The following is a 25,935-nucleotide window of genomic DNA, read 5'->3' as shown; positions in this document are numbered from 1 at the left end:
GGGCAATACCCCTGCTGGGGTACTACTTCTCCCTCCCAGCCAGCAATGCTGACAAAGGCTGGAAGCCATGTTTACAAATTCCAATGTGTAGACATTTTATTCCCAATTCAGTTTCAAAATCTGGACTGAGATTGCTGAGACAAAGAGCTGATACTGATAGTATTTTACTAGGAATTAGGACAATAGTGATGCACAGAGCAACTCATGACGTGTGTATCAAAGCCCACTTTCTGGAAATGGAGCTGGATTCCTAATATCAATTGGAGAGTTCAATTGCCATTCTATGAAAATTAGGGATCCACCAAAGATAGATGAGGATTGTGGATTGTTTAGTACTGTACTTTAGAAAGATCATTGGTGGCTAGTGAAGAAAGAGAGACTGGAGCCTGAAGCTATTGTTCATGTATTTCTAGGTAAAAATCAAAATCAAGCCCACCCAGGGGCAATGGTGAAGATCCTGTTCTGGGGTTTCCAGTTGCAGCCTTGACAAAACAAATAGCCCTTCCCAGGCAAGCACTTTGGGTGAACACAATGCATCTCCCAAAGGGAGAAAGCAACCTGATCCTGGCCTCCCTCACATGGAGCATTTCTCTCCCTGCTGGCCTAACTTAGGTTAGAGTAAGAGGGCCAGGAAACCTCTCACAGGAGAACAGGTCCAAGGGAGAATAGGAGGTAGTTTCTTATTGGGCAACTTGATGGTCTGAGGTCCCATTTTCTGAGATAGTCTGTCCATTTGCTTCCTCTATCATTTCCTTATACTGACGTTTGAAGAAGCCAACCTGTGGAGAGGAAGGAAAAGGGAATTAGGAAATCCAGTGGAAGAGGGGAAATGAGACAACTGGGGAGGGAGAGGGATCACCATTGGAAGAGCCCCTACTATGTTCCAGCACTGCACTAGAAACGTTAGACATGCTATGTCATTTAGCCTTTACCAAAATTCTGTGAGTGGGGTGGAATCACCTTCAGAATGAGAAATCAAGACCCAGCATGGGCCAGGCACTGCCTACAGTCACGGAAGGAATCAGCGCTGGTATCCACACCAAATCCAGGTCTTTGTTTTTATGTTACAATTTGCTATGAAGGGAAACATGTAGTGAAGAAGAGGAGAGTGGAAAAGACAGGGAGAGCAATTAACAGCGTCCTGAGAATCAGATAGGAAGGTACATTCATAGGGACTAATGAGGACTGGTGATGTCATACGTGGGAAGGGATCTCTCACACTCAGCGACCTAGCAAGAATGTGCACGTAGGCCAGGGGAGGTCTGCAAACCCTGGTACTGGTTGTGTGTTGCAATTTACCATAAACTCTGATCTGCTGTGTGGTCAGGCAGCTGTCTTCTGCAACAAGCCAGCACCAGCCACAAAACATGAAGACCCTCCATCCCTCCATGGGCATCCAAGAGGAGACCCTCCATGGGATCAGGGCATCCAAGGAACTGCGGGGCGGGGGGGGTGGTTCTGTGAAGTGGAAGGTTTTGAAACACAGTTGTGCCTGAGTTAAATCACAGAGTGCTGCACCGTTTGGAAGGCAGACAGCTCAGGCACAGACAGGGTGAAGGCAGGTATATGATAGAAACCAGGGACACAGGCAGTGTCACTGCACATCTGTGAGGGCTTGCTGAGGAGGGGTGGCATGCATTTACCACTCCAAATAAGAGCGAACAGGGCCAAACCATTTTCTTGTGACACCATCAGATTGAAACACTTCAGTGACTGAACCCATCAAATTGAACCACTCAGTGAGCCACCAAGTGGAGAATGGAGCCACTACACCAAACCCGGTGACACTGTGCCCTGCAGACATATCTCCATTACAGCAATTGTACCAGAGAATCAGAGAGGCAGGCCCCACTCCCAGAGGACCAGCACAAATCCCTTCACACACTAAGTCTATGGATCATTGACGGCTGCAAAGTTTCAGCTCTAAGGGAAAAAGTGCCTAGTGCCCCATGGGGGTCTTTCTTTCTTTCTTTCTTTCTTTCTTTCTTTCTTTCTTTCTTTCTTTCTTCTTTCTCTCTTTTGTCTGTTCTTTTTGTTCTTTTATTTTTGTCTTTATTTTTGTTAGATAGAGAAAGAGCAATTTTTATTATTTTATTTTAAAATTTTTATCATTTTTAAATTATATGTATATATTTTTCTTTTCTTTTTCTTTTCTTTCCTTCTACCTTTTTCTACCAAGCTTCTTGTAAAAAGCAGACCAAAACACACCTAGGATCTAGCTTCGTTTATGTATTTTATTTTATTTATTTAATTTCTTTTTCTTTCTCCAATTTTTTAAAAATTTATTTGGTTGTATTTTGATTTTTCTTTCTTTCTTTCTCTCCAAAATCACAAGATGGAGGAATTCACCCCAAAAGAAAGAACAGGAATAAATGACAGTCAGAGATATTTAGTCAATATAGATATAAGTAAGATGTCTGAACTATAATTTAAAACAATTAAGGGTGTTAGCTGTGCCTGAAAAAAGCATAGGAGACACTAAAGAATCCCTTACTGCAGAGATAAAAGAACTAAAATCTACTTGGGCCAAAGTTTAAAATGGTATAAACTGAGATGCAATCCCAAATTGAAGCTATAAAAACAAAGATGGGTGAAGTAGAGGAGGAAATCAGTGATATAGAAGATAAAATTATGGAAAATAATGAAAATGAAAAGATGAAGGAAAGAAAGGTCATGGATGACAATGACAGACTTAGGGAACTAGGTCGCTTATTAAAATGTAATAACATCTATGTCTTGGGAGTCCCAGAAGATGAAGAGAAAGAAAACAGGGCAGAAGGTTTATCAGAACAAATTATAGCTGAAAACTTCTTAATCTAGGGAAAAACACAGACATCAAAATCCAAGAAGCACAGAGAACTCCCATTAAATTCAACAAAAGCGGGTCATCACCAAGGCATGTCATAGTCAAATTTACAAAATACACAGATAAGGAAAGAATCCTGAAAGCAGAAAGGAGGGAAAAGTCCTTAATCTACAAGGAAAGCAGATTAGGTTTGCAGCACAACTGTCCACAGAAACATGGCAGGCCAGAAAAGAGTGGCAGGAAATGTGCCAGGAAATATTCAACATGCTGAATGCAAAAAATATGCAGCCAAGAGGTCCTTTTCCAGCAAGGCTGTCATTCAGTATAGGAGGAGAAATAAGGACTTTCCAAACAAACAAAAACTAAAGGAGCTCATGACCATTAAACCAGCCTGGCAGAAAATTTTAAGGGAGACTCTGAGTGAAGAGGAAAAACAGAAAGACCAAACAACAGACTACAATGGACCAGAGACCATCACCAGAAACATCACTGTACAGTCAACAAAATGGCACAAATTCATATCTTTCAATAATTACTCTGAATGTAAATAGACTAAGTGCTCCAATCAAAACACACAAAGTGTCAGAATAGAATTTTTTTTTAGAAAGGTATATCTATATCTTGCCTACAAAAGACTCATTTTAGACCTAAAGGCATTGGCAGATTGAAGATAAAAGGATGGAAAACTATCTATCATGCTAATGGATGTTAAAAAAAAAAACACCACGCTGGGTTACCTATATTTCTATCAGACACATCAGACTTTAAAACAAAGAGTGTAACAAGAGATAAAGAAGGGCATTAGATCATAATTAAGGCATCTATCCATCAGGAAGATCTAACAATAGTAAATACTTAGGCCCCAAATTGGAAGCACCCAAATACATAATTCAATTAATAACAAACATAAAGAGATTAATTGATAATAATACAATAAGAGTAGAGGACTTTAACACCCCCAAGGAAACAATGACTTTGAATGACACACTGGACCGGATGAACTTAATAGATATATTCAGGATATTTCATCCTAAAGCAGCAGAATACACATTCTTCTCAAGTGCACATGGAACATTCTCCAGAATAGATCACATACTGGGTCACAAATCAGCCCTCAACAAGTACAAAAAAAATTGAGATAATATTATGTATATTTTCAGATCACAATGCTATGAAACGAAATCAAGCACACAAAAAATTTTGAAAACCCTCAAATACATGAAGGTTAAAGAATATCCTAACTAAAGAATTAATGAGTTAACCAGGAAATTAAAGAAGAAATTTAAAAATACATGGAAGCCAGTGAAAATGAAAACACAATGCAGAAAAGGCAGTCTTAAGAGGAAAATATATTGCAGTTCAGGCCTGTCTCAAGAAGCAAGAAAGGTCCCAAATACACAGCCTAACCTTACACATAAAAGAGGCAGAAAAGCAACAGTAGAAGCCAGTAGAAGAACTGAAATAATAAAGATTAGAGCAGAAGTAAATGATATAGAAACAAACACACAAAAACAGTAGAACAGATCAATGAAACTAACAGCTGGTTCTCTGGAAGAATTAATAAAATTGATAACCCCCTAAAAAGAGTTATTAAGAAAAAAAGAGAAAGGATTCAAATGGATAAAATCACAAATGAAAAGGAGAGATCACAACCAACACCACAGAAATACAACAATTATAAAAGAATACTGTTAAAAATTATATGCCAGCAAACTGGACCATCTGGAAGAAATGGGAAAATTCCTAGGAACTCACAAACTACAAAAACTTAAAGAGAAATATATATAAAATTTAAAGAGATCCATAACCAGCAAAGAAATTGAATCAGTTATCAAAAATCTCCTCAAAAACAAGAGTCCTGGGGCAAAGGTTTCCCAGGGGATTTCTACCAGACATTTAAAGAAGAGTCAAACAGAACAGATGAACATAAGGGAAAGGAAGCAAAAATAATATAAAAACAGGGAGGGGGACAAAACATAAGAGACTCTTAAATATGGAGAACAAACAGAGGGTTACTGGAGGGGTTGTGGGAGGGAGGATGGGCTAAGTGGGTAAGGGGCATTAGGGAATCTACTCCTGAAATCATTGACTATATGAACTATAGTGAAACTATATGAAAGATATTGAAGAGGACACAAACAAAAGGAAAAGCCTGTATGTTCATGAATTAGAAGAAGAAAAACATTGTGAAAATGTCTGTACTACCCAAAGCAATCTACACATTTAATGCAATCCTTATCAAAATACCACCAAGACACCTGTTGTGATGAGCACTGGGTGTTGTATATAAATAATGAATCATTGGATTCCACTCCTGAAACTAATATTGACTGTATGTTAACTAACTAAAATTTAAATTAAAAATGAATAAAAAAAGTAAGTAAATAAATAAATAAATACCACCAGCATTTTTTGCAGAGCTAGAACAATCTTAAAATTTGTATGCAACCACCAAAGACCCTGAATAGCCAAAGCAATCCTGATAAAGCAAAACAAAACTGGAGGCATCATGATTCCAGATTTCATGCTATACTGCAAGTCTTTAGTCATCAAGACAGTGTGGGTACAAAAACAGACACATAGGTCAATGGAACAAAATATAAAACCAAGAAATGGACCCACAACTATATGGTTTACTCACCTTCGACAAAGCAAGAAAGAATATTCAATGGAAAAAAGACGGTGTCTTCAACAACGGGTGTTTGGAAAACTGGGGAGTGACATGCAAAACAATGAAATTGCACCTCTATCCTATGCCATACACAGTAACAAATTCAAAATGGATGAAAGACCTAAATGTGAAACAGGAGACCATCAAAATCCTAGAAGAGAACAAAGGCAGCAACCTCTTTCACTTTGGCTGTAGCAACTTATTAGTACACACGTTGCTAAAGGCAAGGGAAACAAAAGCAAACCTGAATTACTGGGACTTAGTCAAGATAAAAAGTTTCTGCACAGTGAAGGAAATAAGAACTAAACTAAAAGGCACCCTGTGGATTGGGAGAAGATATCTGCAAACAACATATCTGATAAAGAATTTATAAAACTCAGTAGCCAAAAAACACACAACCCTGTTAAGAAATGTGCAGAAGACATGAATAAATACCTCCAAAGAACACATCCAGATTGCTAACATGAATATGTTCAATATCACTCATCATCAAGGAAATACAAATCAAAACCACAATGAGATACCACCTCACATCTTTCAGAATGGCTAATATTAGCGACACAAGAAACAACAGGTGTTGGCAAGGATTGGGAGAAAGGGGACCTCTTGCACTGTTGAAGGGAATGCAAAGTGGACAACAATATGGAGGTTCCTCAAAAAACTAAAAATAGAACTACCCTAGATCCACAAATGCCCTATTAAATATTCACCCAAAGCTAAAAAAAGACAGATTTGAAAGGGTACGTGCACTGCATGTTTATAGCAGCATTATCAACAAAAGACAAACTATGGAGAGAGACAAAATTTCCATTGAACTGATGAATGGATAATGATGCAGTGTGTGTGTATGTGTACGTGTGTGTGTGCATACATATATATACATATATATATACATATATGTATGTGTATATATATATATATATATATATATATATATATATGATGGAATATTACTCAGCCATCAAAAAGAATGAAATCTTACTATTTGCAATGATGTGGATGAGCTAGAATGTATTATGCTAAGTGAAATAAGTCGATCAGAGAAAGACAAATACCATATGAAATCACTCATATGGGGATTTTAAGAAAGAAAACTGATTAACATATGGCAAGAGGGGAAAGAAGAGAGAGGGAAACAAACCACAAGAGACTCTAAGTGATATAGAACAAACTGCAGGTTGATGGAGGGAGGTAGGTGGGAGTGGGCTAGATGGGTGATGGGTATTAAGGAGGACACATGTTGTTATGAACCGTGGGTGTTGTATGTAAGTTATCAATTACCGAATTCTACTCCTAAAACCAATATTGCACTGGATGTGAATTAGATTTAAAAAATTAATAAAAAATTTGATAATAACAAAAAATAAAGAATGTGTACCTATATCCAAGGTGAGCTCTTCCCCACAATGCAGAAAGAATGGGATCAAAAACTGGTGGTGTCAAAAGCAGGATGAAAACACTCACCTTGTAGAGGATGGCTGTGATGAGAGCCAGCAGCAGCAGTCCTCCCAAAGAGCTGCCCACAATAATGGGGACAGGGTTGTAGACCTCATACTTCTCCAGTACCATCTCCATCTGGAGTGGAGGTGACCTCATCAGAAAGTATCAGAACTCTTGCTGTCCCAGACTCTTCCCAGGTTCCCCAACCTTTAACTCTCTCCCCTCCTTCCTTTACTCCAAGGGGTGACATACAGAAAAACTCATGGGTGTAGGGACAACCCTCCTGCTGAGAGACCTTCATCCTTCCTCCCTCCAAGCTTGTGAGTCTCCCACAAGGCACCACAGATTTTGCATTAGGAGCCCTTTTACCAGCCTGGCCACTGCCTACCACACAGTCACTACCTGAGCACTCAAGAATGCCTCTTGTCCTGGAAGCTGGGAATACATGGACCTGTTGAACGTGATTTCAGCCACACTTACAATCAATACCTTCTTCTGCAATGTCTACAAAACAGAGGGGGCACAGATGAGGAACTAGCACTGGGAAAGGCACAGAGTTCAAGAAATGTCCTGGCTGGAGGATGGACACAGACGTCATCTGGTGGCACCTGAATCCTGGGGGGGAAGGGGGGACTCTCCTGTTGGGCCTACACACCTGGCTGACCCAGTCAAAGCTGAGGTTGCCCTTCAGGATGAATTCAACTTCCTCCTGGATGCCAAAGGAGGGAAGGTCGCAGCGGAACCTCAGGCAATCAGCAATGGAGCAGTTCTAGGGACAGGAGAGGAATGAAGTTGAGGAGGGTCTTAGTTTAGACAAGAACGACAGCAGAAAATAAACTCTGTCAGGCTTGGGGTCGAGAACAGATGAACAATTATAGGACATATGTATACATCTGCAACCCAGCAAGTGCATTTCCCTATATACCCTAATATGCAGCTGGTCCTGCAATGGGAATCCAGGGTCTTTCTCACCAGTACAAGACTCCCTGGAATCTGGGTCAGGAATTCAGGATGCTGGGGAGGTTCCCTCTCTGACACGCAGGGGAGACTCTAGTGAGAGAGAGAAAATAGCCACAAAATGATCAACATTTCACTGGTAAGACGGTGTGGGGCACTGTGGGTCAGACTCCGGAGCATTAGGAAAGGCAAGCAGGCACCTGTGAAGGGGCCACAACAGCCACATCCCACACAGCCACACCATTCAGCAGGATAGGAACCCAGAAATGAATGCTGATGGCCAGATCTCGCTGACTCAGGTTATTCACCTGCAGAAAATTGAGACAGAACGTTATTGTGGTCCTAGAGCATCCCAAATCCCACTCCTTTTCTGGTTCTAGCCCTCAAGTACACTGTCTGTCTCTTTTCCACAAGCTCCAAACATTAGCAGCACCATGGGAGGGAAGATATGGATGCTCCCTGGCTTCTCACACGATAACGATGCTCAGCTTCTTTCTTGCTCTTCTCACCAGAAGTTGAAAAGTTGAAGTACTTGGTAGATTCTTCCTGCCTGGAGAGAGAGGGCTTGTTGGTGAGAAACAGCTACGGAGCCATCCTCACTTTTGCCCCAGTCGTCTTCCAAAGGCTCTGTGGGCCCAGAAGAATGCCCAGAGATATAATTACAGTCCCCGCATGCCTCTGCAGACTCAGCTTCAGCCCCTCTCCCATGACTTTTGCCCCAGTCACCCAGAACTGCTAGGTTGCCCTCTGATACCCTGGCTCTTTCAAGTTCCCATAACTTTGTTCAAGTTCTTTCTTTTGCTTGGAATGTAATTACCACTCCCCTTCTGGAAAATGTCACTTAAAGGCCCAACTTAAACATTACTTATTATAACATTTAAACACTTTCCCACGAGAAGAAGGCATTCACATGCCTTTCTCCTCTAGTAGGTACGTGGTTGGCCTTAGGTAATGCTTGCAGAGGCCACTGCCAGAACAAAAAAGCCTAAGGGGACTCAAGGGAATCTTGGTTGGATCACTCAGGAAAAAATGCAGTGCAAGCCCCTCCAGATGGAAAGAATAAAATAAATGTGGCTATCCTGGGGCAGCTAAGTAAATGTGAAAAAGGATGGTGCATGAACACAAGACCCTGGAGCGGACATAAATGTCCCAGGCTGCAGGTGGGTTTCCATCCATCTATCCATGCATCCATGGCCTTCTTCAGTAAACATTTACCCTGTGACTGGCTGTGTGCTTGACTCTGGAGATACAACAGTTAACAAGCCATAATCCCTGTCTTTCCAGAGTTATCATCTAAGGTCTCAGTGGAATCAAGCAAACAAGCAACGGGACATGCACATTTCACCAGCAGCTAGTGTACAGAAGCCAGGCCAGCCATACGGAAACTCCACACCCCCCACCCCAGTTTTCCCACAGATGTGACTGTCAGTTTGATGATTAAGAACACAGGTTTTGGAGCCAAGCCATCTGGGTTCACATTTCAGTCTACCACTTCCTACCCAACTAATTTAAGGCAAGCTACTAAACCTCTCTGGAGCCCTGTAGTTTCTTCCTCTTTAGAATGAGGATGCTAACAATAGTGCCTGTAATAGAGTTGTGAGGCAGTTTGCAGCAATGACATAAATGTTAGAATTTATTTTTTCCCTCAGTGTGTTTGCCCTCCTCTATGCTCCTGATCCCAAATGTTTCTCTCTGTGCTTCAGTTTTTTCACCTTAAAACTTCAGTTCTAACTCTCTTTTCAAATTTCAGTAAATCACTCAGTTTTCCCAATCCTTGGAGAGGCACAGTAGTATATGGGCATGAGCACAAGCTCTGGAGCCAGACCATCTGAGTGATTCGTGGTGCTATCACTTCCCAGCTGACTGACAGGGGCAAGTTATTTAACCTCTTGATTTCTTTGTTGCTAAAAAAGGGTGGTTAACAATAACTATGTCATAGAGTTATTCGAAGGATTAAAGGAATGTAGATATGTGTCAAGTACATTTAAAATGCCTGTCATATCATAAGTATATATAACTGGAAGCTCTTAAATTACAAGTTTCACTGTTCTCCCATGGTTAGAAGGGGAAATTAGGACACAGAGTTTGGAAGGGCAATGACACACTGTTTGATCAGCACCCCCAACCCAGTTCCCCTAAAATTTCATGTGTCAGCAGCAGCAGCAACAACAGTAGCAAACTCTGTCCCATGGCAATATTATAAGCTTCTGACCAACTCACTAAGCCTCTGGAGTTTGGTGAGGTATTCAGGGCTCTTTGCCTTGCTTCCAGCCTGACCTGCCCCTGCTCCTCCACCCACCTTCAAAACTGAGAGCAACAACCCGGCACTTGCCTCTCCTGTGGCCTGCTGCAGCCTTGGCCTCTTAGAGACTTTCCCAGCAGTTTCTCACACCTCTGCTCTCCTTCTGGTTTGGTGAAAACCTGACCTTTTATTTCCTCTGTGTGGTGACAAACCATATTCCCCACTTCAGAGTGCTAAAAAAGCCTCAATCTTAACCTAGTTAGTTTCACCTCTGCACATTCATATCTAGCACCAAAACCAGAATTGGCTTCATGTTAAAGGAAGCCTCCATCTTAGAGAAAGAGAGAGGAGTGCACAATGGTGGCAAATGTGCATCCAAATAGTAGGCCAATTCATCAGAGAAGAAGCAAGAACTGTATGGTAGATGGTATTATAGATAAATGTACGGCTGGTCACAAGTATTTCCATGTGAGGAATCAGAGGGGATAGTTTAGATACCCATCCTTTCAAGAGCAGGCTGGGCAGCCATGGGAGGTACTAGGCTTAGAGGAAGGTCAGAGGTCAAGGGAGGGCAGGTATTAAATACCTGCTGATCACCATGTAGACAGCATATTTCACAGGGAGCTCCAGCTGGAAGGTGGTCTTGCTGGATGTAGGCTTATTATTCTCACTGGAGAGAGAGGGGGGGAGCCCAGTTGGGAAGGAATCCAAGAGAGAAACCTCTGACTGGAGCATAAGATGGAAGAGTGAGGGATACACCTGGACTCACCTGCTTACATTGGCCCTCAGAAACAACTTGTCTCCTAGGGTGGCCTTGTAGGAGACATCAAATGTGATTAGGAAGGTGCCCTGAGAGGAAAAGAATGAAAGAATGGGGATAAGGAAAGTCATGGGGGAGTGAGGGAAGAAAATGGGTAAGGACAAAGGAGCAGAGTGATGAGGATTTGGGGGGAAGCATTCACCTTAGTGCCCTCGTGGAAGATGGGATGGTTGATGCTACAGCTGCTGCTCCTCAGGCTCTCATTCCCTGTGGGCGCTGCCTCACATTCCAGTCGCAGTGGGCGCTGGTGTGGTTGCTTCCAGAGGAGGAAAAGAAATTCAAATATGTTACCCATGTGCATATGTGGGCTAGATATATAACAGTGGGGCATTGCAGAACAGTAGGGAAAAGGACAGACTTTTCAAAAAATGGTCTTAGGAAAATCGGCCTATTCAAAACAAAATAAAACAAACAAAAGAGCAAAACACATTGGATCCCTACCTCACTCCATACATTAAAATATTCCAGCTAGATAAAAATTCTTAATGTGAAAAGGCACAATTATAAAGCTTTTAAAAGATAATACAGGGGATTATCTTCATAACCTTGGAGTAGGGAAGCATTTCAGATAAGATCCACACATTAAAAAAAAAAAAAAAAGACAAAGGAAAATATTTGATAAAATTCAACCACAATCAAATTAAGACATTTGGCTCATCAAGAGACACTATGCAGAGACTGAAAAGACTGGGAACAGGACTGTAAAATATACTTAATACATATAACTGGAAAAGTATTAGTAACAAGAATATTAAAGAGCTCTTAACAACTAGAAAAGTATGGACAAGTCAGTAGAAGAATAAGGAAAAGACTTGGACAAGCACTTCCTAAAAGAAGAAATCAAAATGACCAGGAAATGATTACAATTTGCTCAACTTCATTAAATAAATGTAAATTAAAACTTCAAGGAGGTATCAACAGATAGACAAAAATTTTAAAGTCTGACAATGCCAAGTGTTGGAGTGGATGGAAAGCCACAGGTGATGGAAGTGCAAATAGGTGGAAATGGTTTGACTTTACTTATTATAATTGAAAATGTGCATACTCAATGATTCAGAAATTCCATAACTGACATACATCTTCCAAATATTATGCATATGTGTACCAAGATACATGCTCAAGAATAGTCATGGCCAATATCAGAGAACAACTCAAATGACCATCAATTGTGAAATGGGTAAATAAGTTGTGGTACAGTCATACAAAGGGATTCCAAATAGCAATAAAAGTGTTTTACAGCCACAAGGAACAACATGGATGAATTTCACAAACATACGTTGAAGAAATGAATAAATATACAAGAGAACATATAACATGTTTCCATTCATATAAATTTCAAATATTGGCAAAAACTCACTGGTTTTATCTAAGAAACGGCAATCACTATTCTTACTGTGATCATCAGTTCCTAATATACTTTAGTGATTACCTTCGGGGAGAGAGTGAGGTTATAAGGAAAGGCACAGGGAGGACATCTGGGGGTGCCAGCAGCAGTGTATTATTTCTTGACCTGATGCTAATTACATAGACATTTCATTAATATTATTCATCATACGTAAGCTTTATGCACTTCTCACTCTATCTCCCTTCCTCCCTCCCTCCATCCCTCTCTGACTCTGGAACTCTGTATGTGTGTGTCTGTGTATGTCTGTGTGTGTGTGTGTGTGTGTGTGTGTGTGTGTGTGTGTGTGTGTGTTTATATTTCACCAGAGAAGAATTAAAAGAAAAGTACTATAACCCAGAGCAGGGAAGAGATCCCAGCAACTGGAGCCCAAGGGAGCTATTTACCTGGGTTCCTAACACTCGTCGATAGGACAGCCCTGCTGGATAGTAGAAGTTGATCACAGTTCCATAGGAATCCTCACCTTCATTCCACAGAGTCACTGTCACATTAAGCTCCAAGGAGCTCCCTACCACCAGGGTCTGCAGGCTGGAGGAGGAAGGACAAAACTGAAAAAGAGGCTCCATTGGAAATGAGTTGGAATTGGATAGGGGGTAGGGGTGGGACTGTGGGAAGTCATGAGCTATTGGCTGAGAACATTCCGATCAAAATTTCTTTGTTAGAAGGAGAGCCAAAGGGAAACAAAAGTACATCTCATCCTATGAGGATGGGAGACCCAAAAGCTTAAGTGTCTAGAAATGAAAGCAGATAGAGCTCACCCTGAGGAGATGAGACTGACACTCAGGTCTCCTTCACAGAGGTGATCTTGTCCACAGTTCTTCTCAAAGGGGAGCTGCAGCAAAACAGAATATCTCTTCCCATCCATGTCTCAATCTTCCTTCATTCCCCTCATTAGGAGCACTCCTCTTAATAATGAGTAATACTCATTATTGAGTATTACTGAACACCCACTCTGCACACAACAGTGTGCTAGACACTGACAAGAAGTGGGGCAGTAGGGAAGGGGCAGTTAGAATATAAAAGAATAAGAACTTTGGTTTCAAGGGGCACAGAATTTAGTTGAGGAGTTAAATCCAACTCACATTGGAACAATTATTCAACAAACACTGTTAAGTAACAATAAGGGGGTGGGTAGGGAGTTAGAAAAACTGGAAACTACAGGTGAATTAGACATGGTTCTTGTACTTATGGAACCCACAATTCTAAAGGACCCACAAAAGTAGATGCAGATTGCTATGATTCCAGTCATGTAACGTTGGTATCACCATGAAGTAATAGGAAGCCAGAGAAGTGATAGATGTTTCCAAAAGAGTGGAAGATAAGACTGGAGCTTTGGGGACTAGAGAAGATCTTTGGGGTGGAGAGAAGGAAATGTTTTCCAAGTAGGAGATACCACATGGAAAAAGGAACAGAAGTAGGAATGAGAAAAGTTGGGAAGGATTTGAAAAATGAGAAGAGTTTATATTGAGAGAGAGTTTATATTGAGATAAAGTGGGCACCAGCTGGGACATGTGTAAAGGTCTTAGCTAGGCAGGGCCTTGGTAACTGGGTGGAGGCAATTTGGACTTGATGTGGTTGGGAACCAAAATAGGTTTTGAAGCACACAGAGATACAGTGAAAATCAGTACATCCCTAGGATTTCGTCAGAAGACTCACAGAAGCATTGAAGAGGTCCTGTGAGCCCACAGCCAGCACAGGGCGAAGGTTCTGAGATGAGGGGATGGGCTCCCCAGCCAGGGAGAAGTTGAAATGTAGGATGATGGGACTCAACACGTCCTCCACACAGTCCTGAGGGAGAATAGGCTTTCAAAGCCCCACTATCCTTCTCCTTACTTTCCACCACTGGCCCTTCTCAACTGCATCCATTTCCTGCTGTCCAGTCAGAATTCTGTGCAAGCTGTTCAGCCAGGTACTCTGGCCTCAACTTTCCTCTCTCAGGCCCCACTCTCCCCACCTTTTCCACCTCACCCAACAGGCAGCAGAGATGCCAGAGATTATCCTTGGGCTCCTTCTCCCCCCACCTTTCCCAGAACCCAAAGTCCTTACTGGTAAAAGCAGCTTAATGGTTTCACAGTAATCCCCCAGCCCCAGGGTTTTTCTTCGAGACAAAGTCCTGTTCTTGGTCTCATCAAAAATGGCACGAGAAATCAGGCGGCTTGGGTCTAATGCCAGATCATACCTGACAGAGCTTTGGACATCACCTGGAGCAGAATGGGAAACAGAAGACGAAAAGTCAAAGAGAACCTCTGAAGTTCTATGCTTTTTTTTTTATTCGTGCAATAAATATTTGCTGCGCACTTTCTATGGGTCATGAGATGCAACAGGTGCTGGGGATATAGGTAGAGAAGGAGATAGAGAAATATAGCCCCAAGCTCACAGTCTAGGAAAAGAGATGAGCATGTAGGACTTAATGTCACACCATGATCAACTCAACAGTGGGATCCTCAGTTGTACCAAGGAGGGCTTGCTGGACGTCAGAGGTGCCTCCCTGGGTGGGCCTTGTCTGATCTCTGACCTGGAGGATGAGCAGGGGTTGGTGAAGAATGGGGAAGAGAAAATCCCAGACCATGAGAACAGTGGCTAAGACCAGAAGGGAGAGAGATGATGGCACATTTACAAAAAGGGAGAGTGGGATGAGGTGAGTTTGGAAGGGCAGAGAGGAGCAAAGTCAGCAAGGACATTGTAGGGAAGGATTTTGGTCTTTCTAAATGCAAGAAGAAAGTGGTTGAAGGGTGTTAAGCAGGAAAGTAAGGAAACTAGATTTGCATTTTACGAACAATCCCTATAGTTTCTCTGTGGGGATAGGGTGGGAGCTGCAAAAAACAGACAAGGGAACAGCTCAAAGTATAGGTAGGAAAGGTAGGAGGTGGCTGGGGCCAGTGGGGAGAAATGGGCAGATGTATCCTGGAGATAGAACCTATGGCCTGGGTGTGGGGAGAGGGGGAGAAAAGGGACCCAGGTTTCCAACACTGGCAGCTGGGTGGATGTGGAGGTGGTATTTGGATTCCTGGGCACATTCTCTCCTGACGATAGGGTGGGAACCTTTATGGGGTAAGGGGCTAGACTCACTAGGAAGAAACTCACCTAACTGGTCCAGTGAACTTTTGTGGATAGTGAGACAGACTGTGGCATTTCCAGCTTCCAGAGTGGTGGGCACCTCTTCCCAGCACTGGTACACAGCCTTTGCCACCTCCGAGGGCATGAATCTCATAGTCACCCCCACATTCAGCACTGGCTGACTCCTGAGGGTGCAAAGAGGGGCTGAGGACCTGACTCTGACCTTGGGGAGGAGAACAAGGGAGGCGGCAGCTTTTGAACTGGACACACAGAGGGAAAGGGTGGGATGTGGGGAGTTATCACCTGAGCAGCAGCACCTGTCCCCGGGCCCCCACAGCCAGGTCCACTAGTCCATCCTGGGTGAGGTCCTGACCCCCACTCAGCGACTGTCCGAAATACTGGAGTGTGGGAGAGAGCTGGGAGCTTGCAATCCGCTGGCCAAAGAGGGAAAGGAGAAGTGGAAGTCAAGGGAAGGTCATTTGAGAGGTTTGAGAATAAAGATTTGGAAAGGAGAATACAGTGAATGAAAGTAGAACTGAATGGAAAAATTGAAAAGGAGAGATGAAGGGGTAGGAATGGAAAGCAAGTGTAGTGAGACCCCAGGGATCTCAGACAGAGAGAGGCAAGCTCCTTTGGTCCAATTCATGTGAGGGTACAGGCTAATGACAAAATTAAAGCATAACAATAGAAATATAATAGGTTCTCTGTCCCAAAAATAAATAAAAAACGTTGAAAAAAAAAAAATTTAAAAAAAAAAAAAAAATTAAAAAAAAAAAAAACTGAGAACAAACTGAGGGTTGATGGGGGGTGGGAGGGAGGGCAGGGTGGGTGATGGGTATTGAGGAGGGCACCTTTTGGGATGAGCACTGGGTGTTGTATGGAAACCAATTTGACAGTAAATTTCATATATTAAAAAAAAAAAAAAAAAAAAAAAAAAAAAAAGAAATATAATAGGTTAATTTACTCATCACGTGTATATTCCTTCATAAATATTTGATGAACAGAGTACTTAGTACTCCATTGAGTCGTCTTTACAAGAAGCCTATGGAGTTTATCATTTAATGTTTCATAGAGGGGAACTAAGGCTCACAGAGGTTAAATCAGTCACTGCCTAAGGCAACACAGCTGACATGACTGGCCAGGCATTTGACCAGGGCCTGCAATCTCTTACCCACTAAACTGCCCACAACAGATTGGAGTCTGTTTGGAGCCAAAGGACAAAAGAGAGATAATTTGCACTTAGCTGGGCCTGGTGAAGTTCATGGCAATAAACCCCTAAAAGGAGAATAGCTACTACTAAGGTCCATGACAAGAGGCACAGGGACATCAGGCACATCTAAGACATGGGAAAGGAGGTGGAACTGGAAGAGGCTTCAGAGAGGGGCCTCACCTGGCTGTGGGAGGGCCTGATGCCCAGTTCTGAGGTTCCATGAAATAGGTAGACAGCACCCCGGTTTTCTTGCTCTCCTGGGGCACCGATGGCGACGTCTGTCAGTTTGTCCCCATTCGCATCCCCCAGCACTGTCAAGGCTGCCCCAAAGCGGCCCCAGGGGTGGCCCTGCTCCCCACAGAGAATGATCTCACACTGCCACCTAGCCCTCTGCAGAACAAAACCAGTGTCATGCCCCAACCCAGACAACCCCTCCACCCCACTCCCAGGCCCCACCCAGCCCAGGTCTCATCAGACACTCACCCCCTGGGGCAAGTGGCACACGGACACCTGGCCCCCCCACGTCGGCTTGTAGTAGTGTGGAGCCCCAATGAGGACAAGGTCAGAGCTACCATCTCTATCCACATCCACAGTACAGAGGGAGGCCCCAAAGTAGGAGCCAATCTGGAGGGCAGAGCGTGAAGTCACCCTGCCTGCCTGCCCCCTGCCACCAGAACCTTACCCCGTGGTCCCCCAAACCCCTTCATCTCCTCCCTCTCCATCCTTGGACACCCTGCCACCCTCATGGTCCACTCTGGATTCCTCTACACCCAACCTGGGTCCCTGCAACTTCAGCCTTTGGCTTCCATTGTCCGGACTCCTGGGTGAAGAGGACAACCTTCCCAGTATGCTGATGGCGGGGAGCCCCCAGGATCAGGCTCTTCACCCCCTTCCAAAAGGCCAGCTCGGTGGAGTAACCTGGGGGGAGGGCAGGCCTCAGCACAAAATCTTCCTCCCCATCCCTTAAGCTCCTGCCCTTTCCAGGCAGCCCATCTCCTCCCGCCTGTGCCCCCAACCACAGCTTTTTCTCACCCAGGTAAGAGTCCCTCATGTCCACGTTCTCTTGAGACACACTGATGAAAGTGGGGCTCATATTTTGGGGGTATAGGAAGGCACCTCCAGACCAGCTGAAGCTCCCCACAGCCCCCAGAACTGGTCCATCCTGGGAGGAAAGGATTCCAGGGCTAAGCAGTTTTGAGTCAAAACAAGGCAGCCTATTCCAAAGCAATGCCTGCTACCGACTCCACTCATTATTTGGAATTCTCTTTTCCTTCCCCAGTCCTGTCCAGCAGCTTCAATCCCTGACTCCTAATGTCTCTCTCAGTCCATCCCCAGTGCCACTGCTCCAGTAAGTCCCAGCTCTTCTCACCCACTGCCCTTTCTGCCTCCTATTGTGTTCTTCTTCTCCGTCCTCCTCAGTGTTAGGTTTCCTCAGACCAAATATATAGCCATCACCCAGCTGGCAACCCAAGATGGCTCCCTGTCACCAAGACCCTGAGGATGGCATCTCAGGTCCTCCCCAGACAAACCTGTGGAGTTGCTCTATGCTTTGAACACACCGAGTGTTTGACCTGGACACCTCTCCTCTCTTTCTGAGACGCAACTCCTCTCTTGGGAAGAGTCATCCTCAAAGCCACCTTCTCTGTGAGGTCTTCCTTGGCTCCCTCGGGGAGTGATAGGTGTTTCCTACTCTGCATACCTTGCTTATTGCCTTTTTAAACTTTTGACTATAGATAATTTAGAACATATACAAAAGTAGAAAGAAATGCACAATGAACTCGTAAGTACCCAGGTTCAATGATCAATTCATTACCAACCTCGATTCATTTCTATGTCCCTCCAACTCACCCCCAAAACTCTTTTGAAGAAAATCCCTATGGATACTTTTAACACACATCTACTTTCACATAAGTCATGCTATTTTGTCATTTCTTTGGTCTGCATGATCTGGCCTTTCCCATCTCTCCACCCACTCCTTCCATGCTGCCCCTCACTCACCCTGCTCCAGCTATGCTGTCCCTTTTATCTCTCTAGTGCAGTAACCTTGTTCATGCTTCAGGACCTTTGCACTTGCCTTTTCCTCTCCCTGGAGCAATCTCTCCCCAGATTTTTCCACACCTATCCCTTTCTCATCATTCACCCTCAGTTGTTATTCCTCAGGCCTCCTCTGATCATCTCTCTTGCTCTCTTCTAACACTGAGCATAATCTGAAGATCTTTTGTTTGTGTTTATTGCCTCCTCCCACTGTATATGTGCTCTGTGTGAGAGCAGGAACCTTGGCTATCCTGTTCTCTGCCGTGCTCCTAGCACCTACATACACTGCCTATATGTCTCTCTCTAAACGGACAGTGACCTTGAGGACAGGATCTCCTTCTTATTTACTTCTGGGTCCCAGGTCCCAGCACAGGGCTGGCCCAGGATTGGTGCCTGAGACCTGTTTATCAAGCATATGCTCCACCTACCATGGTGAGCACTGAACTGAAGCCTTCTTGTGACATCTCATGCTGGAAGGAGCTACTTGTCCTCGACTGGGTTCCTGTGGGAAAACAGGTCACTTAGGCTCTGGGGACCATGAGACCACAAGGACTTAGAAGTAGAAGAATGAGTCTGGGTCTCAGGTTCTGGGGCACAATTTTGGGTGACATGTGAATAGGGATGGACCCTCAGAACTGTAGGGAACAATCGGGTTGGGAACCTTTGGATTCCAAGACCAAGCTCGCCCTGTATTTACCCTCCACTGCAAAGATCTTCTCCTGCAGCTGCTTCTGGATGCTGCTGAGTGCTGCAAAGTTGTCCACCTTGAACACGTGATCCTGAGAGGGCACTGAGCCAATGGTGTTCAGCTCCTCCCTGGCAGTGGGTTCCTGGAAAGCATCTCCCACCTGTGGCAGAGAGGCAGCTGAGGAGGAGCCCACCAACCTTTCTGCATGGGTGAGATGCAGTCTCAGTCTGAGAGAGCCACGAGGAAGAGGACGTACCCCAATGGCATAGCGAATGATGCCAGCTTTCTCTGCCAGGGGCATGACATCACTGTATTCCAGGGGGTCTTTGTATTTCTGCCCATCTGTGATGACAATGAGAATCTTCTTGGCACTTTCACGGGCACCATTCCTACTATGAAACAGTTCTTTCCTGTCAAGGAAGAAAGGGAGTTGGCTCTCCTGAGATGAAACTGATTTTGAAAAGAAATCATTTGCAGCTCTAGAAGGTCATCTGGGGAGACTTTGGTGTTCTGGCACCCTTCAACTTTGCCAGGAAAAATGTTAAGAAAATGCCTCAGCTACGGGTACCTCGGTGGCTCAGTTTGTTTGGTGTCATACTTTGGCTGAGGTCATGATCTCACATCTCATGAGTTGGAGCCCCACATCGAACTCTCCACTAACAGCCTGGAACCTTTTTGGATTCTCTGTCTCCTTCTCTCTGCCCCTCCCCCAATCTCTCTCTTTCTCTCTCTCAAAAATAAATGAAAACCTAAACAAAAGAAATAGTCTCAGCCCTTTCTGAAAGCAATACAATAATTAGTAAGACCAATAATAAATGTACTCCTTGTCTTGTTCTAAAAATCCTGCCATTATGGAACCTCATTTACAGGAGACAGTGTGGTTCAGAGTAGGAGCTTTGGAGTCAGACACTTGGTCAATTGTTTTACCTCCCTGAACCTCTGCTTGTCTTCGTGGAAGATGAGAATAAGAATTGTGCCATAGCTCGTCTTCAGTGTTGGCCCCAGTGTGCCACATCTGATTCCCTTCCCATAGTGAATCTGACCTGTGACTTGTTTTAATCAGTAGCATGAAATGGAAATGACACTATTCTAGTTATGGGCTTAAAAAGCCTTGGTAGCTCTTGCACTTTGGGGAGCAAAGTTGGTAGGAGTATGCCTTGTTCAGCATTTCTCCAGTACCACCCCTAGAGTGGTACCCTGGGGTGCACAAGTCAAAGATCCCAGAAATTCACCCAGTTCTTTCCCCGAAGAGCCACATCTTCTGTTCTGGCCCCACCACCTAAGCCATTTCTTCATGGTCTGCCTAGCACCCAATGCTGGACAGGCACATTGTAAACACCCAGTTAATGCAGAGAACTCACATAAATGAGGATGTGGGGGTAGAAAGATGTGAGTGAGGAGACAGGCAGAACACACTTGGCAACAATTCCTGACTCTTTGCCAGGGATGTCAAAAAGGGGTGCACCATTTTCTGGATAAAACTCTAACCACTTGTCCAGCACTTCATGTTCAGAAGCACCTCATGCATCAGATCTCATGTAATCCTTACAACCAGGATGTACATTTATCCTCAGTTGACAGTTTACTGAGACTTAGATTCAGTAACTTCCAGTGTTGCCCAGGTTATCATCAGGGAGCCAGAATGAGAACTCTGATTGTCTGAACCAAAGCTTATGTCTCTGCTGCCCCAGGTGGAGTCAGAATCTAGCGAATCCAAGGCTGGCAGAGAGGACACACACTGCAGAAGAATCCCACACTATATCGGGGGGAACACTCCAGGGAGGACAGCCTCTCCACTCCCCTTTAGAGCCCCTTTCTCCAGAACTTCCTAGAACTGTGCAGACCAGCATGAGGAAGTGGTGTGGCAGTGTGTCCAAATGAGGCAGAAGGGAGAACTTACACTACTTTCAGGATGCCTGTGGCTGTAAAAGTCAGGCCTTTCAGTTGTCTGATGGGATCCACGAGGCTCTGAGGGCTTGAGCTTCTCTGGAATTTAGTGAAGGTGAAGTGGATCTCCAGATGGTTGGAGTACTGCATGAGTGAGAACTGCAAAGACCAAGAGGAAGGCCCTGGGTTTCAGGAGTTATTTTTAAATTAACTTTTATTTTAGAATAATTTTGGATTTACAATTTCCATGTGTTTTTTGAGGCTAAAACCCAGGAGGAAATTGGCCCAAAAAGAAAACTAGGAAATCAAAACCAAATAATGCTTCTTTCATACTTTGGAAATACTGCAATATTTGTTAAAATAAGATTTTTTAAACTTTCATAACATATGAAATCAACTTGTAGGCTATATTTCCTTACTTCTCAAGAATTCATACACACATATACACTAATTAGTGAGAAATAAAATAAGAGAAATCATGAGTTGCATGGAAAACACAACAAATAAATCATAAAGTATTTGGCCAAGGTATCTTCAGTCTAATTTCATAGCAAAACTATTTTTGCAATCCTTTCAATGCTTTTTAACAGTAAAAAAAACTTATATTTCCTGGGCCATATAAAGACATATTAAATGCCACAGGGGAATTTCCTCAGGTAAGGGCACAAATCAGTCCTGCACTGAGATCTTAGCCTTATCATGGCATAGGTCCACTGAGCCCACCCCCAGCAATGCCAGGCCTCCTCCTAGGTTGGCCTTTCCCAAAGGTGGCCACCACCCCGCCCCCAACACTCCCCAGGTCTCAGGGACCCAATCTTCACCAGTGTGTTGGTGCCCTCAAACTGTCCCATCACAGCTATGACAAAGTCCTTCATCTGCTTAAAGTCCCTTTGGTCAATACTTCCAGAGCCATCAATCAGGAAGACAATGTCCATCTCTTGACTTGGACACTCTGTAGAGAAGGAGGAAGGAATCAGAGATGCTAGTGTGGGGCCCAGCCATCTCCCAGGACCCAGAAACCCTTTCTGCTCCACAGAATTACAGTGTCATTCCTAGATTAGGAATCAATTCCCACCAAGTTTCCAGCACCCTCCACAGAGGAGGCCCAAATCCACTGCCCAAAATTTAAGAAACCAACCAAACAAAGAGAGAGAGAGAGAGAGAGAAACACAAAGAGAGATACAAACAAGAAACAGACTTTTAACTATAGAGAACAAACTCTTGGTTACCAGGAGGGAGGTGAGTGGTGGATGGGTGAAATAGGTGATGGGGATTAAGGAGCACACTTGTCATGATGAGCACCAGGTGATACATGGAATTGTTGAATCACTATATTGTACATCTGAAACTAATATAACACTGTGTGCTAACTATACTGTAATTAAAATTAAAACTTTATTTAAAAAAGCATTCTAACCACAAAAGAAAAATCTGTTGCCCAAGCCCCTTCCCCCTCATCAGGGTCCCTATTGCTTCCCACCTTCCACAAAGCCTAGAACATGGAGGAGGAAGGAAAGGACAGAGACAAGGTGGGCTCCTCATTTGCTTAGTCAACAAATATTTATTGAATACACACTCTAGGAATGTTGTAGAGCACAGGGGAAAGCAATTTAGGAAAGTGATTCAGAGTTTGTATTCTGAGCATGCCTGGGCTCAAATCCCAGCTCTTGCATCTACTAGTGGTCAACTCAAGCAAGTTATGTAACTTCACTGGGCTTCAGTTTTCCCCATCTGTAAAATGGAGATAATAATAGTGCCTAACACATGGACTAGGATAAAAAGTAATATGTGTATAAAATGCTTAAGATTGGGCCTGGCCCCCCATAAAGGTTAGCTCCTATCACCATCATCACCATGTGCCAGGCATTGTTTCAGGCCCAAAAACACACCTGCATGGATGCTAAGTTGTGCCACCAAGACACACCCCCTATCAGGACGGAGGTGCTTATTATCAGCTGCAGGTAGTTGGCTGTTGATGGCTCCCAGCTGATAACTAAGCATCAGGAGTTGCCCACAGTTAGACCTCCTGCTCCTGGGGGCAACCTGCATGCAGTCATGTTCCAAGCTTCTCTGAGTTGGCTGAAGCCTCTGTTCTGATCCATCACAATCCACCCTCTTTCTCTAATGAGTCCTGCTTCCTTCATGCTCTCAGAAGTATTGCTGCTGAGAATATTCCCAAATGAGACACAGAGTTCATTTCTCAGGAAATCTGGTCTAAGTCCATAGTTTTAGAAAAGATACCATCCCTGCCTTCATGGAGTCCACACAGGGTAAAGACACACCTTATACACATGAACAAATAAGACATTTCAGACCAACCCCAAACTCACATAAAGTGTGTGGCTTGTGTAAAGGACACAGTTGGTGCCTCCACCAGTACCCCACATCCTGTGTTGCTCTCAGTGTGGTAAGAGATCAGGCCACCACAGACAGCAATGAGGCATGATGCTGAACTGTGGCAGCTGGCCTCCTGCCACTGAAACAAAAATACTTTCTCCTCACTCCCCACACCTCCCCCATCTCGCCTATTCAACCAGCTGGTGCTTCACCCATGCTGAAAAGAAATGGAAGATCACTTTCCTCTCTGCTTCCTTGACCAGAAAATTCAGCCCTCCACATGGCTGGCCAAGAAGCCCTAAGGTGCTCCCCTCCTCACCTGTTATCTCCCAACAGCTTGGTAGCTGAAGTTCCCTGTCCCCACATCTTTCACTTGTGTGCACTTGTTAGCTGGACCACAAAACCACCCACCATATCCTCTCTCAGGCCAGCCCAGTGGCAAGTTCCCTCACAATACCACTTCTGTTCTTTGTTCCTTTTATTATATCCACTGGGCTCCCAACAGCAGGCACCAGGCTATAGCTGAGCACTGCCTGAGAAAAGACAGGTTAACATCAGGAAAGGTTGGTTTCATCTCTGAGCTTTCTTACTTCCCAACAGTGGGAACTCAGTTCTCTAAGACTCAGTTTTCTTGCTTGTGAGACAGGGATCATCCTGCCTACCAACCAGAAACTATGAGGATGCAATAAAAATGCACATCACACACCCAGCACTGTCTGGCATGCAGTCCCTTCATCCTCTACTCAAACTTGCCTTGCTTACACCAGGCTTATGTGCCTAAGTTCCATTTTCAACAAGCATCCCATCTCATGAGCCATGGAGACATCTAGAATAAAGGAGATATGTCCTAGTGCTGAAATGCCACATCCTCTATTTTGACTGCACAGACATCCAAGGCAGTTCATGGCACCCCCAAGAGTCCTGGACACCCCTCCTCCACTCTCTCTGTCCCGTCTGTAGACTCTGCTCTCACAGTTTGATTGAGAGGTGTTTCTGCTGCTATTTCACCTTTGCCTAAAATCCCACCATGCCTGGTATCATGGCTTCTCTAGTCCAAAGCATTGCTCTCAGTCAGCACCTAGAGTGCCCAGAGAAGACAGTTTACCTGTATCTTCCTCCTAGCCTCCTAGTCTAAGCACATGGTTCTAGCTAGCTAGAATATCAGTCATAACAGTAGTCACATATTATGTGCCAAGCAGAGGTCTAAGTATATATATATATATATATATATATATATATATATATATATGTTTTAATCCTCATAACCACCTCGATTATTAAGACCCAGTTGACCAAAGAGGAAATGAAAACCAGGGAATTAGGTCACTTTCCCAAGGACACAGAAGACAGACTTATTCAGAATGACTCTCAGAGAGATGATGTTCAGTGTCCCTGGCACCACTCTCTGTGGAAGACATCAGCAACAAAATTGTGCATCACATTTTCCATGGTCCTAACGTTTGCTCCCTTTAGAAACTCATCAGTGAGTGAACAGGAATGGCCTCGTACTTGGATCCCTGGATCTATCATCCTCACCACATTTTTGACCATCCAAGGCCTTTTCTCTGAAAGCCCAAGAAGCATCTCTGCACCTGTTGGCAACTGTGAGGTCCTCCTGCCTCCTTTTCCCCTTAACCAGCTTAGAGAACCTGTTGTAAGCTGCCCTTCTTACAAGGCCAGACCATGTTCCCAGACCTTCTTGGGCTCACTGAGGCCTCTGGGAAGTGGCCATGAGCACAGGAAGCCAAGACCATAGTCTTAGGCTCTGCCCACTCCTCTGTGCCAGTATGTGTATAAAACAGAAATGCTGTCTCTAAAGGGACCTACTTGGCAGGGCAGCAGGCACTGTCCGAATGGTCTGCAGGTGGGAGCCCAACAGGAAGCAAAAGCCTTCTGCATACATATTCTCCCCACAGGCTCTGTGCATGGTTGGGCCGCAGGCCTAGAGGCAGAGACCTGTGTGAGCAAAGGGGCCCCAGAATTCTCCATTTTCTTCTCCCCCAGCCCAAGCCTCCTCTGGCCCCTGATCCTGCCCTTGTGACCCTTCTATGACCCAGAGAAACTCACCAGCAGCCAGGAGCGATTGTTGGAGGCTGCCAGGGACAGGCCTAGGGACATGTTCACGGCCTCTGGTGGTGCTGAGGGCAGATACACATGATCATACTCATGGGCACACCCTCATTTGGGGGGAGAATCAGGACTAGAGGCCAAGGAGAGACATTCTGGTACAGGAGGATTGAGGGCCCCAATTCCCAGGTGGAGTCACTCACTGTGCAGTGATATAGGTTGACATAGGCCAGTGGCAGCTGCACAGTCATACAACCGTCCTGTCTGGTTGACCGCCACCACCTCCAGGGGGGCTCCCACCATGAGTCTGGAGGCAC

At 44.3% G+C, this 25,935-nt stretch overlaps 2 protein-coding genes across 8 annotated transcripts in view; one reads left to right on the top strand and one right to left on the bottom strand.

Moving 5' to 3' along the window:
- The window catches only part of LOC131501683 (integrin alpha-D-like), a 155,946-nt gene that overhangs the window by 26,447 nt on the left and 103,564 nt on the right, over positions 1-25,935 (top strand). The gene's annotated exons all lie outside the window — the stretch shown is intronic.
- The window catches only part of LOC131501684 (integrin alpha-D-like), a 30,451-nt gene continuing 4,664 nt past the window's right edge, over positions 149-25,935 (bottom strand). For 2 of the 7 annotated variants that reach the window (XM_058712060.1, XM_058712062.1), the window contains 28 exons: positions 25,822-25,925; positions 25,619-25,689; positions 25,379-25,493; positions 22,036-22,166; positions 21,228-21,373; positions 19,584-19,737; positions 19,337-19,487; positions 19,068-19,141; positions 17,638-17,767; positions 17,381-17,523; positions 17,089-17,229; positions 16,786-16,995; positions 15,699-15,829; positions 15,423-15,580; positions 14,385-14,539; positions 13,995-14,126; positions 13,097-13,170; positions 12,725-12,866; positions 11,079-11,192; positions 10,886-10,965; positions 10,703-10,786; positions 8,346-8,424; positions 8,075-8,182; positions 7,890-7,967; positions 7,573-7,686; positions 7,320-7,421; positions 6,942-7,052; positions 149-779 (listed from right to left, as the gene is read on the bottom strand). In XM_058712060.1, coding sequence (XP_058568043.1) covers positions 681-779; positions 6,942-7,052; positions 7,320-7,421; positions 7,573-7,686; positions 7,890-7,967; positions 8,075-8,182; positions 8,346-8,424; positions 10,703-10,786; positions 10,886-10,965; positions 11,079-11,192; positions 12,725-12,866; positions 13,097-13,170; positions 13,995-14,126; positions 14,385-14,539; positions 15,423-15,580; positions 15,699-15,829; positions 16,786-16,995; positions 17,089-17,229; positions 17,381-17,523; positions 17,638-17,767; positions 19,068-19,141; positions 19,337-19,487; positions 19,584-19,737; positions 21,228-21,373; positions 22,036-22,166; positions 25,379-25,493; positions 25,619-25,689; positions 25,822-25,925 — 3,331 coding nt within the window. In that variant the 3' untranslated portion in view covers positions 149-680. Of the gene's footprint in view, positions 780-6,941; positions 7,053-7,319; positions 7,422-7,572; positions 7,687-7,889; positions 7,968-8,074; positions 8,183-8,345; positions 8,502-10,702; positions 10,787-10,885; positions 10,966-11,078; positions 11,193-12,724; positions 12,867-13,096; positions 13,171-13,994; positions 14,127-14,384; positions 14,540-15,422; positions 15,581-15,698; positions 15,830-16,785; positions 16,996-17,088; positions 17,230-17,380; positions 17,524-17,637; positions 17,768-19,067; positions 19,142-19,336; positions 19,488-19,583; positions 19,738-21,227; positions 21,374-22,035; positions 22,167-25,378; positions 25,494-25,618; positions 25,690-25,821; positions 25,926-25,935 lie in introns of those variants that run through there. The other 5 variants (XM_058712061.1, XM_058712064.1, XM_058712063.1 and 2 more) reach the window with 5 other exon arrangements.

This window comes from Neofelis nebulosa, chromosome 18 (assembly GCF_028018385.1).
Source record: "Neofelis nebulosa isolate mNeoNeb1 chromosome 18, mNeoNeb1.pri, whole genome shotgun sequence".
Classification (NCBI taxonomy): domain Eukaryota; kingdom Metazoa; phylum Chordata; class Mammalia; order Carnivora; family Felidae; genus Neofelis; species Neofelis nebulosa.
This window is presented reverse-complemented; position numbering and strand designations above follow the sequence as displayed.